General features: G+C 41.0%; 1 protein-coding gene across 1 annotated transcript in view; it reads left to right on the forward strand.

The window, feature by feature from the left end:
* Window positions 1-10,521: 10,521 nt before the first annotated feature.
* The window catches only part of SWAP70 (switching B cell complex subunit SWAP70), a gene marked incomplete at both ends in the record, with an annotated part of 38,910 nt that continues 23,195 nt past the window's right edge, over window positions 10,522-26,236 (forward strand). The window contains 3 exons of the mRNA XM_082000742.1: window positions 10,522-10,620; window positions 18,691-18,831; window positions 25,164-25,337. Coding sequence (XP_081856868.1) covers window positions 10,522-10,620; window positions 18,691-18,831; window positions 25,164-25,337 — 414 coding nt within the window. The remainder of the gene's footprint in view (window positions 10,621-18,690; window positions 18,832-25,163; window positions 25,338-26,236) is intronic.

The raw sequence follows: 26,236 nt of genomic DNA on the forward strand, positions 1-26,236 counted from the left end.
TTATTTAACTCTAGAGTTGTGGAAATAAAATATTGAGTCAGGAATATACTATGGCAAGTCCTGACTAGATCTGCTTCCTGCTCCTGCGTAATGCTTGCGGTTCCCTCTCATGAGAGTGGGGCTGAGGTAACATACTTGCTGATAGCTATGTTAGGAGAGAAGCACCGCAGTCTGTGTGTTAGTATCTATAGCAGTCTGTCTCTACAGCTTCAGAAATGTACTGCATGTTGGAAGGATGAAGCCCCGGGAAGGCCTGAAGTGGAACCCATGACTGTGAAGATGGAGGACTAGATGTGAAGAAAGACCTGGACCTGAGGTAAGGAGGAAAACTCATGAATTGCTGAGAATGGGAAGAGAACGGCTTATTTAGGAGTTGGACAGAAAACGGTGGTAGAAATTGGAATAGTCTAGGAAACATGATAACAGCATGTTCTGTGGTATGGATGCAAAATATTTATGCATTTGTATTCTACCCCATGTAAAAAAGAGAGATACAGTAAAATTAATAAAGGCTTAATAGAGTAGTCTATTGGGGAAGGTTTTACATTGCTGTATTAAAGTCACAGGTGACTGTCAGAGAAGCTGTATGTGAATTGAAAGGACTACCATAAAATTTAACTTTGCAATTAGCAAATGAAAACTGCTAAATATTTTTATTTGTAAGAGGTCTCGGTGCTCTTCATGTTATGACAGTGAAATTCAGAGGCTTTGTTTAGGAAACTTTATTCTCTGAATATGCAGTTTGCATCAGTAAAAACTGATAGACTGAAATACCTTCAAGTTTTTACTTTGTATAATAGTCCTGTCTTGTTTGTGAGAGAACTTAGAACATCTCATGGTTTTGTTGCAGAATTTTAAGGTTCATCTACACTAAATGAGACCTCTCTTAAAGCATACTTCTAAACAGTCACAAATATCAATCAGTGGGGGATCAACAAACTTAATAAGTCTTTCTTCCCCTATAGTGGAGATAAATTTGATCTACCTATGATAATTATGTGCTCTTGCATAGCTCCTTTTCAGAAGCTTGTAACATCAGTACAGGTACTGCTGTGCAAACAAGCTGTACACAGTAGCTGTGTAGGCTTGTAGAGGTGTACTCTTCCCTGGGTAAAAAACTGGCTGGATGGCCAGGCCCAAAGAGTTGTGAATGGGATTAAATCCAGTTGGTGGCTGGTCACAAGTGGTGTTCCCCAGGGCTTAGTATTGCGGCCAGTTCTGTTTAATATCCTTATCAATGACCTGGACGAGGGTATTGAGTGCACCCTCAGTAAGTCTGCAGACGACACCAAGTTGGGCAGGAGTGTTGATCTGCTTGAGGGTAGAAAAGCTCTACAAAGGGATCCAAACAGGCTGGATCAATGGGCCAAGGCCGTCTGCATGAGATTCAACAAGGCTAAGTGCTGGCTCCTACACTTGAGTCACAACAACCACATGCAATGCTACAGGCTTAGGGAAGAGTGGCTGGAAAGCTGCGTTACGGAAAAGGACTTGGGGGTGTTGGTCAGCAGCTGGCTGAATATGAGCTGGCAGTGTGCCCAGGGGGCCAAGAAGGCTAGTAGCATCAGTACTGTGGACAGCAGGACTAGGGAAGGGATTGTCCTCCTGTAGGCATTGGTGAGGCCGTGACTCAAATACTGTGTTCGGTTTTGCGCCCCCCACCCCGAAGAAAGACTTTGAGGTGCTGGACCGTGTCCAAAGAAGGGCAACAAAGCTGGTGATGGGCCTAGAGAACAGGTTTATGGAGGGCAGCTGAGGGAACTGTGGTTTTTTAGTCTGGGAAAAAGGAGGCGCAAGGGGAGACTTTAATTGCTCTCTACAACTACCTGAAAGGAGACTGTATTGGGGTGGGTGTTGGTCTCTTCTCCCAAGTAACAAATGATAGGACAACAGGAAATGGCCTCAAGTTGCACCAGGGTAGGTTTAGATTGGATATTAGGAAAAATTTCTTCACCAAAAGGATTGTCACGCACTGGAACAGGCTGCCCAGGGAAGTTGTTGAGTCGCCATCTGTGGAGATATTTAAAAGATGTGTAGATGTTGTGCTTAGGGACATGGATTAGTGGTGGACTTGGCAGTGTTAACAGTTGGACTTGGTGATCTTAATGGTCTTTACCAACCTAAATGATTCTCTTCTATTGCTCGTCACAGGTTTTTTATCTGCCATGGAGTGGATGCCTAGTCTAAACCACACAACTGAGGTGGCTTTGGATGTTTTAACTTTCTCCTGTGTGCCAAGGAGCCTAAAAGGGAGTTTCAGGGTTTTTAAGTAATTTATGGGAGCAGTAAGAATGGTGAAATTTTACCTCAAATTTTCATAAGCTTTCCTGAGGCCGATGGTGAGGCTGAGAATCCTGTCCCCAACGGTGGCCGTGGGAAGAGAAAAGGCAGAGAATTCGGGAAGTGTGCATTAATGCTTCCCATGAATACTCCCAGCATCCAGTGATTCATCATTCAGATGCTTGCTGAGTGAGAAGTGGCATTGATTTTTATTGACATTGAAGGGTTTTCTTTTTTTAATAGAAACAATTTTACGGTATGTTTTGTAGCTTACAAATTTATTGCAAAAACAACATTTGGGCAAAACTTATTAGGTAGTCAGGCAAGCCGCCTTTTCAGGTGGAAGAAGCTACAAGCCTCTTGCAAAATGTAGAAAGTCAGATGTCAGTTGAAGAAATTCTACCAAGCATGGTATAACAAGATGAGCTTCAGCACTTCCAGAAGAAAGCTTTATCTCAATTTAAGAAGCAAGCATTGGAGTTGGGTGGCAAACGTGTTATTCAAAATAGCTACATTTAATGTTTAACCATTTTTTCTCGTGAATTCATCTAGCTTAATTTTCCAGTACAGAAGTAGCATAGTACCTTATTTGGTCAGAGTACCTGACTTCTTCACGAAGTACAGAGAAAGAGAACCTAAAAATAACCGAAAGCAGGCATTTCATGTCTTCTCCTCCTCTAGATATTTGTCTGCTTCTTTATCTTTGTATATAAATCCAGTGTCTATAATCCATCTTCTAATGATGCATTACTAGACAACACTACCTGTTTAGTCTTGCTGCATCTTGTGCCCAAAGGGTGGGTGGTGTGATGGACTAAAGCTCTTACAGCATTAGTTTCTGATAAGGACATGACCATGTAACACTGACAAATGCAGCTTTCCAAAAGAATATTCTGAAATTATTCCATCTAAATGGTTTATTTATGGATTGTCTTCCATTGGACTGTACAAAACTAGTTCTTGTTGGAAATAAACCAAAAAGCATTAACCCCCCCTGCCAACTTCTTAATGTGAATTTCAAGTATCAATGATTGATTCACTTTTTGGATAATTCATCTTGTGAATCAAACCTTTCCATGGACTACCTGTAGAAATACTGATGGTCCTTAGTTTTTCATTGTTTTTCAGGCTAAATCATTATAATCAAATCATAAATCCTATATTTTAAAAAATATTTTGAGTCATGTATGGTATTCAAATGCTAGAAGAAAATCTACTTATGCCATTACTATCAAAACAAAATCGGGTTTACTTGGAGAATATTTTTTCCAGAAAACAGTACTGTGATTGTCATGCATACTACTGATCCATTATAGCCATAAAGGCCAATAGATGGACAAGGAATATGTCTGTAAAGAGAAGTTAGCACTTTCCAGTTGGAAGCTGTAGCATAACTAGAAATTGTTGTTCTACTTTCATAGATTGCTATCAACTCCCAGCAGTTTTTGTCATGAATTCACACAGGATTAACCAGCTAGAATTACTAAGGTCATCTTAATATCTTTTGTTTTTGTTAAGCTGTTGGTACTTAGCATTTGTCTAGGGTTGTGGGGTTTTTTTGCAGTTTCCAAGTGTCATAGAATAGTTTTGGTTGGAAGGGACCTTTAAAGGTCATCTAGTCCAACCCCCCTGCAGGGCACAGAGCAGGTTGCTCAGAGCCCCGTCCAACCTGACCTTGTCCTATTGGCTCACTGATTTCATGCTTCCCCCCTTCCCCAGATACAAGCTGTTGATTATCACAGACCTAGTAACATGTTTCATTTATTTGGGATGGATCTGAATTAGTAAGGTGTAGAGCCTGACAAACTTACTGATCACTTGGCTTTTTTATGAAGTTATAGACAAGCTTTATCTCCACTTAAAAATGGAGGTAGGCACTGCTTGTGTATTTGAAAATAGGATTTCAATTTCACAGATTGCATTACTCATGAATAAAAGTATACTTAGTCATCCTATTCTTCTTGAACTGTGGGGGAGGAGGAAAGGTGCCATGCATTGTTTGACCCTCTAACAAAAGCTGACCAGCTTGACCTTGTCTTTAATGTGTTTTGTGGTCTCCAGCAACACCTGCTGGACAAAATCGTCAACTGTACACTAAATTTTTGTCTTTAAAGTGTTTGTGTGCTAGTATGACACTTGACCCTGAATGTTAGAAATCATTATCTTGTTCTGCAGTAGTGATTGAGCATTCTTGCCAGCAGTAGCTCAGGTAAGTGTTGACTTTTATTTTTCCATCTGCACCCACCCCCTCAGTTCTGTAGGCTTGGAAAAGGCATCCTCATGATTTCACCATATATGTGATTTGGTATACAACATGTATGCACGTTTAATAAATCTGTGTATGTGTGCTACCTATGAATATCACTGCTATAGCTGTGCTTGAGAACTCGGGTCTAAAGCAATGGTCAGCAAGAGTCAAAAGCAGGGCTATTCCCTGCCTGAACCTTACCTGCTTTCAATGAACCATGGACACCACCTGAGAGCTGCGAGCTCCCGCAGTTGGAGGCTGCTGAGCCAACACATAGGTTCTTGTCCCAAGAAATACTGCAGAGAGAAAGCAGGAAGCAGCAGTGACTGAGCAGGACAGCACACAGGAAATTAATGTCCTGCTTCTGTTTAAACAGTTAGAATTGGATGAAGATGCTATCTTCCCAAAGTATAATGGGATTGGGGTAGAGGAAAGGGAGGTGCCCGGAGGGGAGAATATTGCTGTGCCTAATTAAACAGGAAGCAATTTATTACTGTTTAACCTGTTGCTCAGAGAACTGAGGTTGTACACGCTTAAATACTATCTGAGATTCTGGATAGTCTTGAAAAATCTGCAGAATTGGTTTCAAAGATCTTCCTTTTGCCAGTCATTTGAGTCCTAATATGCAGCATCAATATTCAACGTGACATCTGAATAATCATGCTGGTTTAAACTGATTTCTCTGACTCAAGATGAAAGCAGAATAACTGGCCTAATTCTAATTAATGATCTTCTATGTAGCCCTAGGGTTACTGCCAGATAGGTGGGCTAATGGGTGTAAAAACTGCTGCTGTTACTGAATTACCATTTATGCACAGGAAGAGATTCTGCTTGTTGAGCCTGCATCCTGATGGAGAAGATCTTGTTCATCTATGGATTTACAGACAACAGAATGCACCACTAATTAAAGTATTTTAGGCAAGGTGTTCTGCAGGATAGGGATGGGGGGACAGAAATATTTATTCCTAACCAGAATAGGTTAGAAGGACAGAAATATCTTATTCCTAACCTTTAGTAGTCTCACCAACCTTGGGTGATCTTCCTACCTCTGCAGACATTCCCTCTTGCCTCTTCATTCTCAGCTACTTAGGTGTTAAGATGTTTAGGGTAGAATCTCCCCATATATTTGTTCCATGCCTTAGCAAATGGCATTGTAATCTCCTTTTGGTCTTTTAGACACTGAGTCAATATTGATTGACAGTCTTTTACACTAACCCTGCTTAAATGGCTATTTCCATTGACCGTTTCTCTCTTTAGTTTCCATCCCAAAATATGGTATCAGATGGTTACTGCAGTATGCACCTGGGATTTAATTTCCTCTTCCTTTCTGCAAGTAAGGTATCTGTGGTATTCTGTTCTACGGTAAGTTCTGCAACTTGGTGAAAAATACCTCATCAGCTACAAGTGTAGAGTAAGATGTGTGTTACCAGGGAGGAACTCAAAGGTAACTTAATGTTCTGTATTTTACCTCTTCCTTATGTTTTTTTTGTTGTTGTTCAAGTTTGAATAGAAATGCATGTGTTGTGCATATGTGTATAAATAGCAGAAAACTATAGTGAAGTAGGTGTGCTTTTCTGGAATCACTTTAAAGGTTGCTCTAGAAGTCTTAGAAGTGAATGGGAAAAGAACTTTTTTTGTAGGAGAGACTGAGCTGCCATTCTGATTCAGCATCTAATGCTGCTTCCTATTTCACCTGAAATAATTGTCATGCTTAATTTCCACACAGTTTCAGTGAGACTGTTTGAGGTATATGTATAAGGCCAGAGATAAAACTGTTAAAGGTATTTAAAAATAACAGAAAAATCAAATTCCTCAAATGGCTTGAGGATTGGGTTATGGTATAATGTCAAATATACTCACTGTTTTTTACACTGTCCCCCAATGCTTCCTTGAGATGTTTATGGTGGGACTAGTCTGTTCAGAAACTACAACATGTTGATCACGAACACTGGCATTTGCTTTAGTTTTATCTTCTACTGAAACACTGCTGTGAAATAGCAGATACTGGAAACGCAGTTTGCTACAAAGTTGGCTTAATGGTTTGTTCCCATTTAGTTTTCCTGTGGAGAATGAAAATGACTCGTCTAGCCACAGTTCAGGAAGATTTTCTATGGGCTAACAATGAGCAGAAAACAGAACCGCTGATGTGTCTGAAATCCTTCCTTGATGGCAGTTTAACTGACTCAGTGGCATAAAACAAAATCAGTAACAGTTCAAATGCATAGTCTTTTCTCTGGTTAGAACCTCCTGACAAATACTTATTATTTGGCTAACAAGAAGTAATTAAGCTTCTGCAGGGAGGAGGAAGGGAAAAGTGATTGACTTCTTAAGGCTGAGGCTCAGCAGGGCCTAACTAAAGCTTCTTCCTTAAAGTGTGAGTCACTCTGAGACTGTGAGCCAGTTTTCCCTCCCTGATCTCCTCACCACCCTTCAGTCATGTTCTTAACTGTGGTGAACAAACAAGATTAGAATTAGCACAGATTTAAAATAAAGTTGCTGAGATCTCAGACAACTTTCAAGAAAAGTGGAAGTATGTGAGGTTGCATCAGAACTTACTTTTGTACCATGCAGGCAATTTAAAGTTTATGTAGTGCTGCCAAGGACTTCATGGTTGTGTGATCACTGTTGATGTTCTATGGATTATATGTCAATCTTATCTTCAAAGGTTTAGAATGTAAAGTCTGATAAGCAAAGGTCCAGACTAGCACATTAAAACAGGAGAGATGCTTAAAATAACTTACATTTTGGGTGTGGATGCAGTTAGTCCTGTAACTTTGTTAAAGCTATTTTGGGTAAGTATAAAAAACAAAGGTTTTGTTCAACAGCAAGTTTATGTCTCCATATGAACTTCAGTTTAACTGTTTTTGCTCATTAGTTCAGCCCTATAAGAACTGTTTTTAAATATTAGTATGTCTATATATAATCATGTACTAGTTTTATGCATAACTTATAAGTATCCTTTTGATTAACCTACCAAAAGCTGGAGCAGTTGAGGCTTAGATAAACTACTCATTAAAATGAAACATTTAAGCATGGATTGTTAACCTATTGACTATTTATAGCTGTAGTGGAAAACAAGTCCTGTTCTGGCAAAGGATTTTAGCATGCCATTTAAATCAGGAATAACAGAAGCCAGCAAAAAGAATGAAGAGAAAATGAAGTGAAGCACACGGGTTTGTTTGTTTGTTTGTTTTTACAATTACTTTGTGGGGCATATTTTTTTAATTTCATTTTTCCACTCGTATCTTTTTTTTTTATAGAAATGAGCTGCCAAAAATGACTGAACTCTGTTCAGAACAGAAATTAAGTCCCTGCCATGAGGAGATTCATGTGTGAACTATAATAATTGCTTTTCCTCAGTGACATTTCACAGAACCTTACTGTATTTTAATGTAATTTAATAGGGATGTTCTGTATTTGCTGGTGACCTTGTGGTTGCTCAGCTACCAAATAAAGTAAGTTTTTTAGGTTATCTGCATATACAACAGTTTTTTCCTTCCTCCTTAAGTGGAATAGTTGTGGTCAAACTGGAGAAATGCTAATGTATTTCAAGATGATAGATGTTTCTGGTGATAGTAACAGCTATAATGTTAGCAAATCTGGTTCATTAGGAAATTAAACTAATTGTTGATATTAATTGTATAGTTCACACCATCCATCTCGAGGAAAGAGCATAAATAATTCTTTGTGGATTCCGAAGTCCTGAATAAATTATGGGGAAAAATGTGTGGAAAAAGGCTGCTTGGGATATGCCCAGTGAATAAGGCAGGTTGTGTTTGACTATTCGCTGTGCTACTGAGAGACTATGCCATCGCTGCATTGCTAGAGTATTTTTGTTGCTTTGCTGTAAGCTAGAGAAGGCACTAAAAAAAATAAATTACTGGAAATCTGTGGACGATTCAAGTCTCCAGTTCCACACAAATAGAAAACTCATTTAGGAATGATCACATATGAGAATTAAAAGTAATTCCTACAGTGGACTTTGTTGGAGTTTGTCTGCTCATCTGTAGTGATCTGTAGTGATCCTGACCAGAAGACCACTGTACACTGAGGATTAGTGATCCACGTAAGTTAGGCCTGTGCCTACTCTGCTTGTGCTGCACTGCCTGTCCAGTCTGGCCTCCGTGCCCACGTGGGACTGGGTGTGTCCTGTGGCCGTGGGATAAATTTACCTGGTTGATTGTACCAGAGGAGCCCGTGGGCAGCTCCTGCTTGGTACCTGACTGGTACACAATTATACCCCCTGCCTGGCCTGCCCTTTATCTGAAAATGCAGCAAGAGGTTCTTGTGTGTACATCTTTTCTGTTTGACAGTAGAAATGATGTATAGAGTTGTTCTCTTGTACGAAAGTCCTGTAATAGCTTTAATGATCAAAATGGCGTAACTTTTCCATGGGCAGGATCTGTGTGCCGTGCTGCACCTTGATCAGAGATCTGGTTGATGCTGCACAGCTCTTGGTTCCCAGCACCTGAATGAATGTAAGATTATCTATACTCTCCTCTCCATTATAGTGTTAGCTCCAGTAAATGGCATTTTAAGTGATACTTTAGAATGAGTGCCTTTCTTACTGGGATCGTAATGAACCGGCACCACCTGGTGCACAATGGTCATCTTGCTGTACCTGCCAGCACTGTTTCACTTGCAGAGTGCTATTTGTGCTCTGATGATACAGTTGAGTGAAGACTAAATTGGACAAACGTTAATCTCTTTTTTTTTTTTTCTTGTTATGTGTCTTGAAGTTGGGATCTTAATGGTTCTGCTTAAAATCCATGGAAATGAAACCTTAACTTGACCATGAGCTGTGTACTGTGAAGGATTGCACAGGCAGTATTCAAAGCAGTATGCATTGTGGCATTATCTTCCTCCCACTTCTGGCCCACATGTAGCTAACCCTACTGTTAGGAGAGGAATAACAAAATCTTAGAGTAGTTTTGGTTGGAAGGGACCTTTAAAGGCTATCCAGTCCAACTGCCCTGCAATAAGCCCTGTCCAACCTTGACTTGAGACAGGGCATCTACCCCCTCTCTGGGCAACTTGTGCCAATGTTTCACCACCTGCATCGTGAAAAATTTGTCTAGTCTAAATCTGCCCTCTTCCAGTTTAAAACCATTACCCTGTGTCCTGTTGCAACAGGCCCTCCTAAAAAGTCTGTCCCCATCTTTCTTATAAGCCCCTTTAAGTACTGAAAGGCTGCAGTAGGATCTCCTGGGAGTCTCCTCTTCTGCAGGCTGAACAACCCCACCTCTCAGCCTGTCCTCACAGCAGAGGTGTTCCAGCCCTCTGATCATTTTTGTGGCTTCTTCTGGCCCTGCTCCAACAACTACCATTGAGGGATCTGCTAGAAAGCAGGAGTGTGGAGACCATCTGAAGTCCTCACACAGCAGCTGCTCTCCCTATTGCTTAGTCAGAACCCACAGCATTTAAGGGGACTTAACACCAAAAAAACCCAAAAAGACAACAACAAAAAAATCCAAACCAAAACCCCCAACAGCAAAACTTATTCCTTCTGCTGATGTTTTGTACCACTCCTGCTCTGGAAGTAGTGGTGCCTTTTTTTTTTTTTTTTTTAGTCCTACCCCCATTATTTGTGATTGACCTTCATTCACTCCAGCTGCACGCAGTCTTCCTTGCAAGCTGCTTTTTGAAATTCTTGGGGGGTGAAATACTCTTTTCGCAGTGTGAGCGTATCCTACTGCCAAAGTCAGACGGCGTCTCCTGTACGAACTAGCCGAGGGCTGCGGCCCCCGCCCGCGGGAAGGTTGCCGCCTCGGGCCGCCCCGCCGCCTCAGGCCGCTGCGGCTCCTCGCAGCCCCTCGGCTCTCGCCTCGAAGGAGGAACGCGCGCGCCTCCCGGGGCGGTGTCTGCGGAGCCGGGCAGGGCCGGGCGCCCGCCCCCGGGGCGGTGCGGGGCGGGCGCGACGGCGGAGCCGGGCGAGGCGAAGCGAAGGCAGAAGCGGCCGCGGGAGCGGGGCGGCGGCAGCCGGCGGGCCGGCCATGGTGGGCCTCAAGGAGGAGCTGCTGAAGTCCATCTGGCACGCTTTCACCGCTCTCGACCTCGACCACAGCGGGAAGGTCTCAAAGTCCCAGCTTAAGGCAAGCGGGGTGGCCGGGGACAGCCGGGAGAGAGGGGTGGCGGGCCCCCAGCGTGGGGCCGGGGCCCGACGTGGGTGTGAGGTGTTGTGAAATGGGCCTGGGCTGTCCTCAGTGGCCACCTCCACAGTGGACATGGGGGTGCAGGGCCTGGGGCCTGAGGTGGTCACTGTCGGGGGTGCACAATAGGACACAGCCACCTCTTTTCAAAGGCCACTTGGGAGTCCTAAATTGCTTTTTCTCCATTGAGGTTGTCGTTCAGTACACAGCATTGCCAGTCACTGTGGCTCCTGGATGCCTCTGACCTGCCAGAAACTCGTGCAGGCCCTTCCTCCAGCTCGAGGAGGCTTATTTTCATTCTGCCCAGGCAAGCACTTCGTCCTCCCTGAGATGTCCGTGCACAAACCCTTGTTGTGCTTCTGGTCTGCTTTCAACCGCATGTCCTTGGTACCCTTTCTGGCCAAAATTTTTTGTGGAGTAGCCACAAGGTCCTATCTATAGGGGTTGGCTGCATCCAAGTGAAATTCATAGGTTGCCAAGGGGAGAGTGAGGTTGCACAGTGCTCTCTTATTTGGATATAAACAGGAGAATTAGTCAAGAGGCTCCAACTGTGCTATTCTTTCCTTAGCTTATACGCTGAAGTAATGTTTGTGCTCTTAAAAGAGCTCTCAGGCAGCTCACTGAATCTGATCCCATCTTGGCCCCACTTTATGGGACTGTCTTGGCCTGGGAATAATAGCAGGAATCTGGCTAAATAAATATTTTGAATAAGAACGCAACACCTGTTGACATTTGAGACTGTGGGTCCTTGTACTGAGTGCTGAAGTTGTGTTGGTCGCAACAATTAGCTGAAGTTTATGCCCTTTGTGGGATTAACTCCACAAGCAAGAGTGGCCATGCCACGGGCAGTATTTCCAAGTGTGGTCGGTAACTAATGGACTTTGGTTTTTGCATTATGTAATAAGCATCCGCAACATGTGAAGTGCTGCAAGCAGCCTGTTCCTCTTTTCCTTTTCTTTCGCTTGGGGCGATCAGGCTGTGAGATACAGCCTAACTCAGCCAGAAGCGACTGTGGGGCAGGAGTCGGGCAGGAGGCCAGGCCTGACTGTGAGCCCAAGCTGAAAACATGCGCAGGTCCCAGGTCTTTTACAGGTGGCACCATGAAAGTGAGTATTTGTGTTGCAGGACTAACTGATGTAGGTTGCAGAGAGGTGGGTTTTTTATTATCTTGCTCTTTAAAGGAATCCTGTTTTTCTGTTGTGCTACCACACCTTGTGTGCACTGCCGTGATTTGTGTGCTCAGTACATTCACCTGGGAGGTATGTCTGCAGCATGTGTTGTGCTGGTTGGTGGAGAAGCTGTTGTGCTTGCACAGGTGCTGGGGTGAATTAAATGGCTGAAGAAGCAGCCAGGGTGCTGGTGGGCTTGTACAGCTTGCTCCGAAGGAGGTGTTGTCACTTCTTCTCTAAGATCATTGACTGACCTAGGTGGATTAACACAGCAGTTGTATTTCCAAACTGAAGCACGGTTACCTGTCTCATCATGTTCTGCTGTCTTATTAGAGCCCCAGTGTCTACAAATGTTTGTGTTTAAAAAAAGTAAAAAAATAAAAAGGAGAGGGGAAATTAAACTTGTCCCCTTGTTACTTGTCCCCATCTTCCTAAACAGTTTTGATATTTCATTCTGTCTATCTGTGGGAGAGAAGGGTTGAAAAAAGAGTGGGTCTTTGTGGGTCTGTGCAGTTCTGCATGTGATACAAAGGCTCCTGAGAGAAGTGTCAAGTGGGGGATCCGGGAATGCAGAAACAAGTCTGCATTAGTTACTTTGCTCCCTTTGCTCCCTTCTCCTGTGGCCACCAAGAGTTAGTTTTCAGGAAACACAGGAAGGGGTAGAGAGCATTCTTCCATAGGCTTTTTGTGGCAAATGATGAATGTGGTGTCAAACTGATAGTCCTACTGGGGAGTAAAGGTGTACATTATGGCAGTAGCCCCACATTGATGCAGTGGAAGGGGTAGGCAGGACAGCAGAACAGAAGTTCCTCTCTGATGATGTAGGGCTATATTGTACTAAGAAGGTATCTCATAATAAAGTATTTCTCATCCACATTTCCGCGAGGAAGATATAGCACCCCTATAAAATGGAGAGATGAGGCTTGGACATAAACAGGTTAGTAGAGATCTGTGGCGTTAGAAAAATATGTTTAATAATTTAGTGAAACTCCTGTTATTAAAAAAAAAAAAAGGTAAAAACCTATTTGTTTTCTGAGAACAACATGCAGTGTTGTAACGTGCTGAACTCTTGCCTCCTCAATAAGAAAACTTACTGACAATGGATCTTTGAGTTGTATAATCCAGCATAAAGTATTGCCATCATGTTGCACAGAAGGTCTTAAGTATAACATGTTGGTTGTTGAAGAGAGTGATTTCTAGTTTCTCTACCTAGAAGTGATCTTTGAGCGTTCCATAAAAATAAATAATTTTCATTAAATACTATGAGAAAAATTAACATGTGTTATGTAGCTGAGGCCCTACTGTGAAGGGTTTGCATCACGCATTTGTTTTTAATGTACCTAGAGCAAAGGAATGGAGGTGAGTGAATTGGGTCTGTTTTGTAGTCTGGAGAAGCAGCAAATGCTCAGAGGAAAAACTAGGACTTTCTTGGAATAGTAAGGATTTAATGAGATGTCTTTTATCCATTTGTATCTTCTGTATATGGTTTGAGCTGCTGAGAGAAGAGATGGTTAAATCAGTCCTCTGTGTAATTTGAATATTATCTTCTTCCAGTATTTTTTTTTTTTGTCTAGTCGGTAATCTTCAGAAGTTCTCCTGTTATGCTGGCTGCAGATCTTGCCTTTTTTTCTACATCAGCAGAAACATTTGTGTGTTCTGTTCTTAAATTACACCTTTAGATATGGACACAATCATTTTTTCAATGTGTTTCAGCACTTTCAAACACTGATATATCAAGGCTGAAGTACAAGTTCTGTGTATGCAGTTATAGCTGCTGTTGTGGTTCGAGCATGAGCTACATGCAAATACTTGCTTTCCTATACTTAAATCCAATTTCATCTTTCTTGCAGTCTGCAATTTCAAAATTGACTTATTTTAATAAGTTTCTGTGATGTGCCAACATTCAATCTGCTTTTCATCTGGATCTTGAAACACTGCAGTTTTAAATGTACTTACACTTAACAGCCAGCAAAATTCCTTGTAGCATGTGTGTATGATTGGATCTTGGAAAGAATACATACTAATTAGGTTTCACACTCTCTCTGGAAGCTCTTCCTTATATTGCTTTGTGACTTGGCTCTGCTTAGGCAATGGGATTATTTGGCTGTTCTTGTTTTGTTTTGCATGCTACACTGGGATGGATTTTCCAAGTCTTGGATTCCTGGTGTGATACCTGAAGAATGTGGATGGTGAGCACCTCGTGAAAATACAGTCTCATTCGGGCCCATAAGATGTGGGTGACCAAAGTAACTAGTCAGGCTTTGAAAATTTAAACTGATCTTTAATCATCTCTGGGGTGTTACAGGATTATTATACCTCGTATCTTTATTTTGCCTTTTTTACTAAATGGGAAGTCAGTGGCCGGTGGGAAGAGGAAGAATGGTGTAATCAGGGGCAAGAGGGATGGTCCAAAGGGAGAGGAAGACCTTGAACAATGTAGCAAGGCACTGGAAGGGTTGAGAGCCTGTGACGAGTGGGCAGGACCCCAGCTGGACAATTGACTCTGTACAACATTGAAGGATGGTAGGAAATTAGTCATTATGACTCACTATGAGAGAGTTGTACTCTGATGTTATTAACGGGACTCGGAAGTGTTTGCATGAGGGTAGCCATGAGTAATCGTGTCTGTAAGGTGCAAGGGGAGAGATGCTCCTCCTCCAGAAGAGCTGGCAAACCAAGGCAGCTTGTAGACCAAAAGGAGGGCATTAGGAAACGACGGGGCTGTGATACTGTGTTCGAGAGGAGCAGCTGCCAGTGGATCAGCAGCCCATTTAACCTTTGTCCTTGAGGTTTTGGCAACTGGTTTCAGGGAAGATATAGAAGAAGGGATGCACTAGCTGGAGGATGTTTACTGGGAGCTCTTCCTAAGGCCTGGGAGTGACAGGGCAGAAAGGCAATTCCCTTGGCAACTGGGCAGGCGCAGGCTGGCACCGATATGTGATTGGGGGCCAAAACGGGTGTTCTGATAATGAAGGCAAGAGGAAGAGTGAGGGTTGTTCAAAAGATGAGAAGGGGTCTGTGGGTGCCCAAGGGAGAAGGGAGCAAATGAAGGAACTGAGAGGTGATGTCTGTGAAGGGTACTAGGTGAGCTGGTGGAGGCTGGGCTTGAATACACTCGTCTGACTGGGAAAGAGGTTGCTGCACTGACCCCGATGTTAAATAATGAGACTCCGAATGGAGCATTTGCTACCTGAGTGGTACCAAGGAAGCTGTACCTTGGAGATGCTGTGATGCAAGAAAATGCATGCTTAGGACGTACCCTGGGTGAAAAGACCTTATGCCTGTGACAAGGGGCATATACGATGCTGGTTTCCACGCTGGTCAAAAAAGGAAAAGGGGAAGTACTTGTGAGTAGCCTTATTTTGGCTGGCTAGCTGCTGACATGGATGTCATGGAGACATTAGCCAAGAATGTCTTGGAATGAATTCACACAAAGCCACTGAATGGAGCTGTCAGGATCTGTGATGCCAATGTTTTAAAATCTTAAAAAGAGATGGGGGAGGGAGAAGACCCCCCTGAAAAATGGAAAAGAAAAAGAAAGAAGTGCTGAAGAAACTGACAATAGCCGCTGTAGGATTAGTCTGCCCTGTTAATGCTCCTGCTATCATCTGGGCCAAATTTTTGTTGCTGAGCAGTAAGTAGTCTAGCAGATCTTCCTTTTCCCTTCAGAAACTCGGATCACTTTTATGGACAAGGTTAAATGGAATTACTCAGAGGGTAACAATTCAACACGTGCTTAAACTTTTGGAAGATCGGTGCTTTGGAAAATGGGAGCTCAGAGGGGAGCAGTTGTGGTGGAGTAGAGCTGGGCTGGAGATCTGCACTCCACCAGGTAAAGCAGCATGAGACTGGCCATAAATAAAGTAAATCTGGTGTCTGTAAAGACCTTTGGTGTTCAGTTTGCTTGTTTCATCCAGTTATTTATATTTAGAGCAGAACACCTTCAGTATTCCCAGGGCACCACTAGGCATCTTTCTTATGAAACTTTTCATTGAAAAGGGACGAACTGTGCCCAGACTGCACTGGTTTTGTGAACCCTTTGCAGACCACTTGTACTGCCTCATGGACTACAGTTCAGGGACCACCGCTGTGCCCATTTGCCGCAGTACAGAGATGAGTCTCTGTCCTGGAGTAGGAGTTGGCTCTGGCATGAAGGTAGATTGTTAGATGTGGCATCCCGAGCATAGTAAGTGCTGAAAGAAAAAGCTGCCTAGCAACCCTCTGGGCATGGGGGGAATAATCTTTACTGGTGCAAAACTTCCTCATGGTTGATGGAGCTTCTGCAAGGCAAGGCAATTTTTTGTACCCCAGTTAACCTAATACTCAGCTAGATTTTTTTTTTTTTTAAATTGGTTATTAAAATGAAGTATAACATGGTCCAAATAATGTGATTTGAGGAGACAAAACAAAATGAGGCATCAGTGCAAAATTTTTCAGGCTTACCCTGCAACTGAAGAATTCAGCTGGCACTTGGCCGTCTTAGAGAATGGCAGGCTTTGGCAGGCGCTGAGGAATTTCCTGAGTTATGAAAAGAGAGCACTGGGCACAGGAGAGATCGCAGATAAGGCAGATCTTAGAAAATGACTGAAAGTGGAATTCTTTCCTGGTAAAGTGGTTGCTTGATGCGGAAACCACCTAGGTTTCTGACAGCCCAAGCACAGCAAGAAAGCTGAAAAAGGGAGAAGAGAAACACATAGAAGGGACATGACGAAAAGTGTTTTATTGAGACTTGTAAGTTATTTTGGTAATAAGCTTAAATCAGTTATGCTTTTAGAATAATTTTTTATTAGCTGAGGTTTTTTTTAGTTATAGTATTAGCAACTAGAGGCTGGTTGGAAAACTGAGATCATCTTTATCTCTCAGAAATTCAAGAATCCCGCAGTGTTCTATAAATAACAACAGAAGCCTTAAATAGAAGGGGAAACACGCATGATAGTACATCGTCGTCGTCCCCCCAGTTGTAAATCACATGGACTCAAATACTTCATTTGATGTGGTGGTTAAAAATAAGGATGGATGGAAGGGAAATACACTGTTGATGGAGGGTAGTGTGAAATATGGTAACTTCTAAATACTATTTTGCTACTCTGGGAAATAAAACTTTTGTTGTAATACGGCTGATGTTATTGTTTTTCTGTTTTCAAACTTCTGCACCTGGTTAGCCCCAGTGGCTTAATATTAGCATATGAAATGAAAATATGTATTTCTCGTGGAAATGTGTGCTTTTTCTAAAAGAAAGTGTAACTTTGGAAGCATGTAGAGAGGAATTTTCCTCCGAAATCAGTTGCATCTTGGGCTATCTTTGTAGGATTTTATGTCAACTAGTACTTAGTCTTTGCATGTGTCGTTGTTGTACTTAAGAAAAGTAAAATGTACATTATTTTTTGGGGTGGGGGAAAACCCAGACATTTTAAGTGTGTGGCATAAGTTTGATTTCCTAGGCTTTGACAACTTTAGACTTTCACTTCTTGTTTTGCAGATAACCCATCTAGACTGGTGTATGTCTACTCACCTAAATAGACCTACTTACAAATTTTCTGCACTTTTTTTACTGCTTTTTCTTGGCATCATTTGAGTCTGGGTTTTTTTTTAGTCTATGCAGCGCAAAATTCAGTTGCAGTCTGTCCCATCTAGTTGTTGATTTAAAAAAACCCCTAACCGTAAGCAGCATACTTTTTCAAAAGATGCAATCTATTTCACTTCTACCAAATTTTGTTTTACCTGTATTTTTTGCCTTTGGTTCTTAGATTTTTTTCAATGCAGACCATTCCTGGGCATGTGAAGTTAAGTCCTTAACGCAGTTCCTGTAGCTGGTATGTGGTCTTCAGAGGCTTAACTCTACATCATGCCAAGGGGAGAGAGCTCCTGAGTGACATCATGTTTAAGACCCAGCAGGCAGCATGTTACAGGACTGACCTGACTCAAGACAGTGTAAACAACGAAAGGGATGGTGTTTTGTCTTTGTTAGGAAAGTGCTGGTGGCACAGGAGTGACTGCTACCCTGGCTCTACCTTCCTGTTGTCGGTACTGACGCGTTAGTTTGTGCGTGCAAAACTTGGCCTAAGCTGAAGAAGTTGAGATGTGTTGGCTACCGGTTAGTTTTCAGTCATTCAGTACTTCCTTAAAACTAATCAAGCGTGTAGCCTCTTCTTGAAGGTCATTTCTCAAGAACAGACATGAGTGCTGGTGGGTGTTAAGCTCTTGACATAATTAATGCAAATATCTTTTTAAAATAAAAATTCGAGAAGCACGCCTAAAACCTTCCCCTTTCTATATAAGATTACTTTTCCTTTGCTAACTGAAACATGGAATGAATGTTAAGCAGCAACACAAAAGCAAGCAGATGAGAGAAATCTGTTATCAATGCGTGAACTGGAGGGGTCATTTCTTTGTAAAGTAAAGGTACATATTGAGTCGTTTTCTTTGTTACTTGTCAGTAGATAATAAATATAATTTCAAAGGCTAGGTGTTTGTGGTTGTTTTCTGTAGCTATCTAATTTCACTCTGTAAATATTACTTTGGTGTTTCTGCGAGCCTGTCCTGTTTTTCAAATGGGTATGAGTACAAAGGGTAGCTTCCGTAGCTGTGTGTGCACTCCTGTAGGAATGGACCTATCTGTGATTGCATTGCTTCTGTAAATGTGCAACTGTCTGAAGCCGTTGAATCCTTGGAGTCAACTTTTTTAGTTACGCTTTGTTTTTTGACAAAAATCCACAGGGCAGAACTTGTGCTGACATGAAAGCGTCACTTTCTGCATGGTTTTGCACATCACAGGTCTGCTCTGGAGGGAACACAGCATGGTTAAGACCAACAGCATTGTCACTGATTTCTCTTCTGTCCTTAGGTCCTTTCTCACAACTTGTGCACAGTGTTAAATGTTCCCCACGATCCGGTGGCCTTGGAAGAGCACTTTAGGGATGATGATGAAGGGCCAGTTTCCAATCAGGGTTACATGCCTTATCTAAACAAATTCATCTTGGAGAAGGTAAGTTTTGAATTCTTGTGTTCTGTTTTTCCTTTTATCAGGTTTTGTATTAGTTTCTTTACGGCTTGCAGGAAGCATGCTGGTGTGAAGACACTTTGGTGGTGAGTGTGCCTGTGTGGGGTTGTGATGGGGCAGGTGCTCTGGACAGCCTGTGCCTGAAAATGGAAGCATGCAGTGTTCTCTACTTCTTATTTTTCTCCTTCGTTTCTATTTCCTGTTACATCTGGTCTTTGTCTTATCTGTGTTCATGCAGAACTGTGTTCATATTAATAAAGGACCTCAGCTTGAATTTATTTGAAAGTGTCTTAGAGCTATAGATTGTCCCACTTTATACTACAGCTATAACAGAATATTGCTATAGATTCCTTTGCAAACAGGAAGGTCAAAAACATCTTTAATGTCTATTCACAAGGTACTTGAATAAATAGATCCCTTCAAATAGTTACAGTGGGTGACATTAGCAAGTGTTGTTAAGTTTCGTCTTGTAAGTTCTTCCCTTTCATGTCTGAGCACTCTTCAGTCTTCCATTGTGCCTTGTTTTGAGGGAAGCTCTGGAAAGCTAGCAAGGTTTCCTCATCTCTCCTTTCCACCTTGTTCTAAGATAGGTAGTCACTGAGCCAGAACTGGGCTCTCAGAGCTGTGTGTTTGAGATTTAGGATGAAATTTTTGAAAGTAAAAAAACTATCGTCTTGCTTTTTTTTCCAACAACTTCTGTTGAGAGACTGGTCTAGACAGTAAAAACTAGCCCAGGTGATAGTGCAAACATATCAGCTTTGATACCACTGATTACTCGTACACTTGGAGGCTGACTCCAGAAACCCTCAAACTTTGATTCTGTGTCTGCAGAGATAGAGATGTTTGCTTTCTTTGTAATGTTTCTTTATAACGTTAAGAAGTCCTGAACTTACATGCTACTGAAAAGTCCAATGCAGCAATTGCAGATTATGCAAATTCCTTAGCCCTATCTGCTATTCTTTTCTGCTTCTTTAATCTACATTTAATACAAGTGGAAAATATGAGAGAGAGAGGGAGTGCGCTAGATAGATAGATAGATATAAAAATGCAGTCTGGCAGCTTGGAAGCTGGAGAAGCTTCATATATGTAGCTAAGACTTGCCAGATTCTCTGCCTCTAGACTGTGTTTCTTTCATACCCAATAATAGAGTTATGTTTTACATGTGGGAGTTGTTGGCTGTTAACCCACATAAAGGTACCCGCTTAATAACTTCGTTGTTTGATGTTGGAGAATCTAGCTTTGTCCCTAAAAAGTTCGTGATCTCATTTCCACCTTGTGTTGGCTGTCTGAGCTCCTGTGAGATTCAATGGAAACCAAGCAGTTTGTATACAAATTTTGGGAAAAAAGAAAAGGGCTTGCTTTATTTTGACTGAAGGATTACAGTAGTAGAGTCTGAACCACGATGTTTTTTGTTAATACCATTTGTAGGCAGTAGCAAGCCATTAAGTAAAAAAAAGAAAAGAAAAAAAGAGATAGAAGGCTTTTCCAAATATAAACATGGTTTATTATTAAAGGATGTTTATAGGGAGAATAGTTACAGAAATTAGGAGCAATTGCATTTAAATAACACTTTAATTTGAAAATTAAAGACCTGGCTATATAAGCACGTTGGTGTGAATTTACAGTGTTTAGCTACTCTGAGGCACCTTCTTACCCCATGGTAAAAACAAAAGACAAGGGACTTTGCTTTCTTATGAAAGGAGAGAGCATGACTGCATGTAGTTTCTTGTGTTGTTTTATACATACAACGATCTGGCTTCCAATAATTGCCTGATATACCCATACCATTAGTTCATCTTAAAAGATGAAAGTGTTAAGGAACAGGATTAAATTACCTGTAACTTCATGCTACTTAATCCTGACTAAGTGCTTGTAAACTGTTTAGATATGTAGTATTAAAAATTAGTGGAATTCTTTAGACAGAGGCTATCTTTGTGGACTGGAGAAATCTTGACTGTGACATCTTATCTTTTAGAGATGACTTTACATCAGTGCCAAAAAACAACATACAGAAGGATGAAGTCACTGGTTCATAGCATGTCTCCTTTGTTTAAAACAAACAAGCAAAAAAGGCAAACAAGAAACCCCTTCTCTTTTCATTCTTCCAAGGCGTAATCTGTTCTTTAGATGGGGTGATTGTAGAACAAATGCTATTAATTTATGCTAGTAAGCAAAGCTACTAAAGAAGGACTGGTGCTTTACACCCACAGAATTACAGAGGAAATTATCTCAATTTTGAGTCATACATCTTGTGGTGAATTAATTGATTTGAGGAAGAGCAACCTGCTCGAGAGATTGTTTTTTTAAATCTCAAAATATTTTGCTTTAAAACATTAGTAAAATATTTAAACAATAAATCCTTAGATTTCTTTAAAACAGATATGTAATTGTGACTTATAATTTTATTGAGAGAACTTTGTAACCTTTTGAAACAACTTCTGTTGTACTCTTAAATGCAAGTTGTAGCTTTTTTTTTTTTTTTTTTATTGCTGGCTTAACCTCTGTTGCCCTGCAATAAAGCCTCTTTATATAGATCCAAGGAGTCATCAAGAAAGGCACAAGTTCATAATTGAGGCAAATTTGTTGTAACTAGTTTCCTTTATCCAAATAGCGAATTTTAATAAATAGTTTGAATAACTAGTATTGCCTTATTGACAATTTCTAGTATTGTGCTGTTTGCTACTTAGCAACAGGTGTATCCATGATTTTCCTGCATCTGAAGCAAAATCTGTTCTTGTTCTGTAAGTGTCCCTTTCCAGAGGGAGCTGTCACTTGCCAGTATAAGGTCTTCTTCATAATTTGTTTTACTTGGTTTCATAACCATATTTTACCATGTTCCATTATTTACAATGTACATCTTTTAATTGGAAATGTTTTAATACCATTTGAAAATGTTTCATTTTCAATTATGCCGATGGTGGTATTTTACAACAGGCCTTATTTATAGCAGGGAAGAGTCATAGAGGAGGGAGATACAGAACATCATTCTAAACCTCAGTTTATCTCATCTTCCAGACAACTTAGTGAATGCTATTTACACTAACAACACTTGTTACATTTTTGGAACTGATCTGATCACTGGTACTTAAGCCAAATATTTTCTGTATTTCCTGATGTTTTAGAGTTATTTGGTAGGGTATTGATGATGGTAAATTATACTTTGCATATTGATAGACATTGAAGATCTAGAAGTGGTAAGGATTTTGCTGCATTTTTCTTTTCATTATTTTGAGAAAATTCGTAGACGGGGAAGGTAGGTGTCTTTTATATATCATGTTTTTATCTCTATGAATTTAAACAGTTTCAAGGTTGGAGGGGTCTGTTCATTTGCATGTTTCATCGTTTGGACAGATTCAGAAACAAAAGTGATAGTGGCTGTAGAGTTAATAGTGTGGAAGTGGAACTGTAGAAGTTCCCAAATGAAATTGTGACTTGAAATAATTTGGACAAATTTTGAAGCATAGTTAAAAGCATATACTAGTGCACAGGGAAAATCTCTTGTACAAGGATTTGTTCATTAATTAAGAAACAGAATTGTGTGATATTCCCAGAGATTGCAAGCAGGATGAGTATTCTGGCCAAACCCAATTGAAATTCTGGTTTCTCAGTAGAGTGTCATAAATCTCTTATTTTAGTTTCACATGAAGATGATTTCAGTGTAGGATTCATGGTAGAGTCTCACTGTAATTAAAGAAGTTTTGGGAAATCCTCTTTAAAATTAAATTTCAGGATAGTCTTTGACCCAATCTTTTTTTTATAAATACATGTTTTGTGTATGTCATGAAAAAGCAGTGTGTGTATTTGTTTATGACTGTTTTTTGACATCAGCGCCTCCTGTTTGAAAAGTTTCTACTTTTACAGTTTCTTAACTGTTAGAAGTAGTTTTGCAAATAAGTTCAAGTATAACTTTAGAAACTGTTCAGATATTTTTAATTTTTGAAATGAGGCTGAGAAATGATCTCTCATAAATCCAGAGAGATTATTCATACAGAGTAATTGTTATGTAGCCACCTACGGTGGAGTAGTGCCAGTCAAGGAAGCCAAAGTAGCACAGCTAAGACTTTTGTCGTATGGAGTTAGCTATAAAGCAATTTGGGTTTAGTTGCGGGAGTTTCACCTTCTTTCCCCTCCCACCCCATGCAAATGTACCTGTAGAATGTAGGTGCCAGGAATAGTTGACATTGCTATGTGAAATTGCTGAGGATAATTTTTATTCTTTATTAAAGAGAACTGTTTAGTTCCATCCCGATTCCCAATATCCCCAGGAAAACAACTTTGTGATTGTATCCTTTATTTAACAGACAGCCTGATCATTTAGAAAAAAAGCCACAGATGTGAACCAGAGTTATTTTAGAGAGCCGAGACTTGTGCGCTGATCTGATTATCGGTCCTGAATAATTCCTAAGCAGTGTCTCTGCTCCATATGCTACATGGGTCCCATGAAGTCCATTTCAGAATCAAGTTTGGATTCCGAAAAAAGGACTTACGTGTCTAAAGTGGGACGTCTGGCACGGCATGACCTAGTCCCCTGCAGCAAAATGGTCCTGAAACCTCCTGCTTGGCTGCCCTAATCCTGGTGGCCAGGGCCCATGCCTTTCTTCACCCGTCTCCCTGTGGTCATTGATTGCTGCTGTGCTTTAAAACACGAGCTGCTCACACAGCAACCCACCTTATTGATAGTGCTTGGACCGCTTGCCGTGTGGTGGCTGTAGGAAAGGAGATTTCCCACCCTGTTGGCATCTTCCTTGGGGAGCAGCATAACCACTAGGACATTTCCAAAGTGGAACTGCTCATCATCTGGGTAGGTGAAGCTGTTTTACAAAAGAAATCCAGCTTCACTGGGCAGGGTGGGGAGGACAGACAGGAAAAAGCACAGGCAAAAGTAGCCAAGACGCTGGCAAATTGAAGGAAGGAGAAGGAAACCTGGCTTCTTGCCCTTCTTCCAAAGGGTGTTCATTCGCTTAGCTGGCGTTTCATTTAAGACCCATGTTTTCTTGTGCGAACAACCAGGATGCCAAGCTTGTGTCTCTAGCAGCTATAGCTCTTACAGCTTCCACCTTCTTCAAAGGACAGTTGCAGCCTGTAGCCAGCCTCTTGCATTGTCACTTACGTTAGTGGCCTGCTCTGCAAGCATGCAAAGTCTATGGCTTGCTTTCATAATCTCACTTTTAGTCCTGGAAACTGTACTGTAAAATGCTTCTTGGCATAGGGTTGGTTTCCTGTTTACTTCTGTCTTTTTTTTCTTTTCTTTTTTTCTTATTTTCCTCCACCCACATCATTTCATCCACTTCCTTAGTCTGTCTTTGACTTAGCCATTGTGACTTACCCACTATTTGACCGCTTACCAGACTGGACAGGAAATCATACAGTTTGCAGTGGTGTCCTTGAAGCATCTAAGATGCATGGTTTGGCCTATCATAAGAAAATGTCACTGAACATTACTGGTGTCGTTACCACAAGAGGTACAAGAACGTGTTTCTTAGACATGCTTTCTGAAATCTCAAGGGACTTCTATTACAGTGCAGAACATGCCTTTATCAGTTACATGCTGGCAAAGAAATAGCATTGCTAAGCTGTAGGGAGATAAATAGATTTCACTGAGGGTTTAAAAAGAAAATAGAGGAAATGAAAGCTTTCGCATATGTAAATAATTCACAGATGGGTATGTACGGTTGCTAGGTATGATAAAGGGTAACGAAAACAAGAGGAATTTTTTTATCAATAAGGTAAAATTTTGCAAGTCTGAGAAAAAGGAAAGGTTTTAAGTGGATTGGCATTTCAGAAAAAGATGATTACATGTTTATGAATATCCTACAAGAGTTATGTTTGAGTAACATGAAGTGGAAAAACATATTAAAGGTCTTTCCCAACTATTGTTCCAATATTGCCTTTAGCATATTCACATGTAGTTTTGGCTATAATAGTTTCCAAATTTGCTACATAAAATCTCAGTAACTCAGTGCAACAGAAGGGCAGTTGGAACTAAGGCAGTTATGAAGATGGTTTGGAAGCTAAAGCTAACGCGCTAGATGAAACGCAGAATGCAGTGTAGCCTCCTTCACATGAAGTCAGGGTGTTATTAACTTGACCAGAAATTGCAGGTTGGATGTAGATTTTGCTGGAAGAAATTCCTTAGTTGACCCCTTTCAGGAAGTCAGACTAGGCTGCTACAGTGCTCTTTTTGGGCCTTGACATTTCTTGCAAACTAGAATTTTCTCAGTGTTTTTTGAATGACTTAGCCTGCTAAATTTTGTCTGTCTGTTATTCTGTGCCATTTGTGCATATTAAATTTTTTTTGTTCAATTTCTTCACTTCAGGTTCAAGGAAACTTTGACAAAGTTGAATTCAACAGGATGTGCTGGACCCTTTGTGCTAAAAAGAACCTCTCTAAAAGTCCTTTGCTGATTAGTGATGAAGATGCATTTAAAGTGTGGGTTATTTTTAACTTCTTATCAGAGGACAAATACCCCTTAATCATTGTACCTGAAGAGGTAAGAAACAAGAACTTAAGCTGTTTAACACCAGTTTGCTTAACATCCCAGCTGAATTATGTTAATGTTTGCTACTCTCCAGAGATTTGAGAGAAAATAATTGTTTAATATAAAACTTCTATTCCCCTCTTTTAATAATGTAAGGGCTTCGGTGCTTTTCGTTGTCTTCCAGGGTCCATATGCAGGGATTCCCACAGGATACTTTACATGCTGATAGCTATGCATATCTGTCATTTAAACAGCCTGGACTAACTGGGTCATGCTGCTTGCTCCCCAGTAAATAGCTTATTTTGCTTTTTGTGAGGACTGACTGGTGCTAGGGAGACTTGCTCCAGTACCAGCGTGCAACGCTGTTGAGGTTCTTGCTTTGCTCATGGGTAGTGCATGTATGTGATCTTTAATCACTGTGCTTGCTTGTATGTGATTAAAATTTTGCACAGTTAGTACATCAGTGTGATTCTGAAAAAAAATTCTCTCCTCTGGTCTGTGTTACTATGACTTGCAAGATGAGTCTTCAGTCTCATGTCAACCTCCTGATGAAAAGGAGAAGTACAAACTTTTTTGGTAATGTCTGTTTCTGATCAAAAGCAGCTACCACCTGAACACTCTCGCTTGAAATGGTTGAATACCAGAGACATCTCTTTGTATTTTAATTTCACGAACTAGTATGGGCAACACTCAATTAGGTATTTTAGCCCTACAGCAAGATTTTGGTATCTCCATAGTTCTTCCCTTGGGGAGGAGTGAGGGAAGAAGCAGAAGGATCAGAACTGTAGGCATAAATAATCTCCTGCAAAACTGTATACAGAAATCCCACGGGTTTGCAGTTCAGCACTGGAGTACAAATTAATAAATATTTGCAAATTGTTGAACAGTCAGGGATCAAAACAGTCTGATTT

Source organism: Phaethon aethereus (genome assembly GCF_964289735.1).
Source record: "Phaethon aethereus genome assembly, chromosome: 5".
Lineage (NCBI taxonomy): Eukaryota > Metazoa > Chordata > Aves > Phaethontiformes > Phaethontidae > Phaethon > Phaethon aethereus.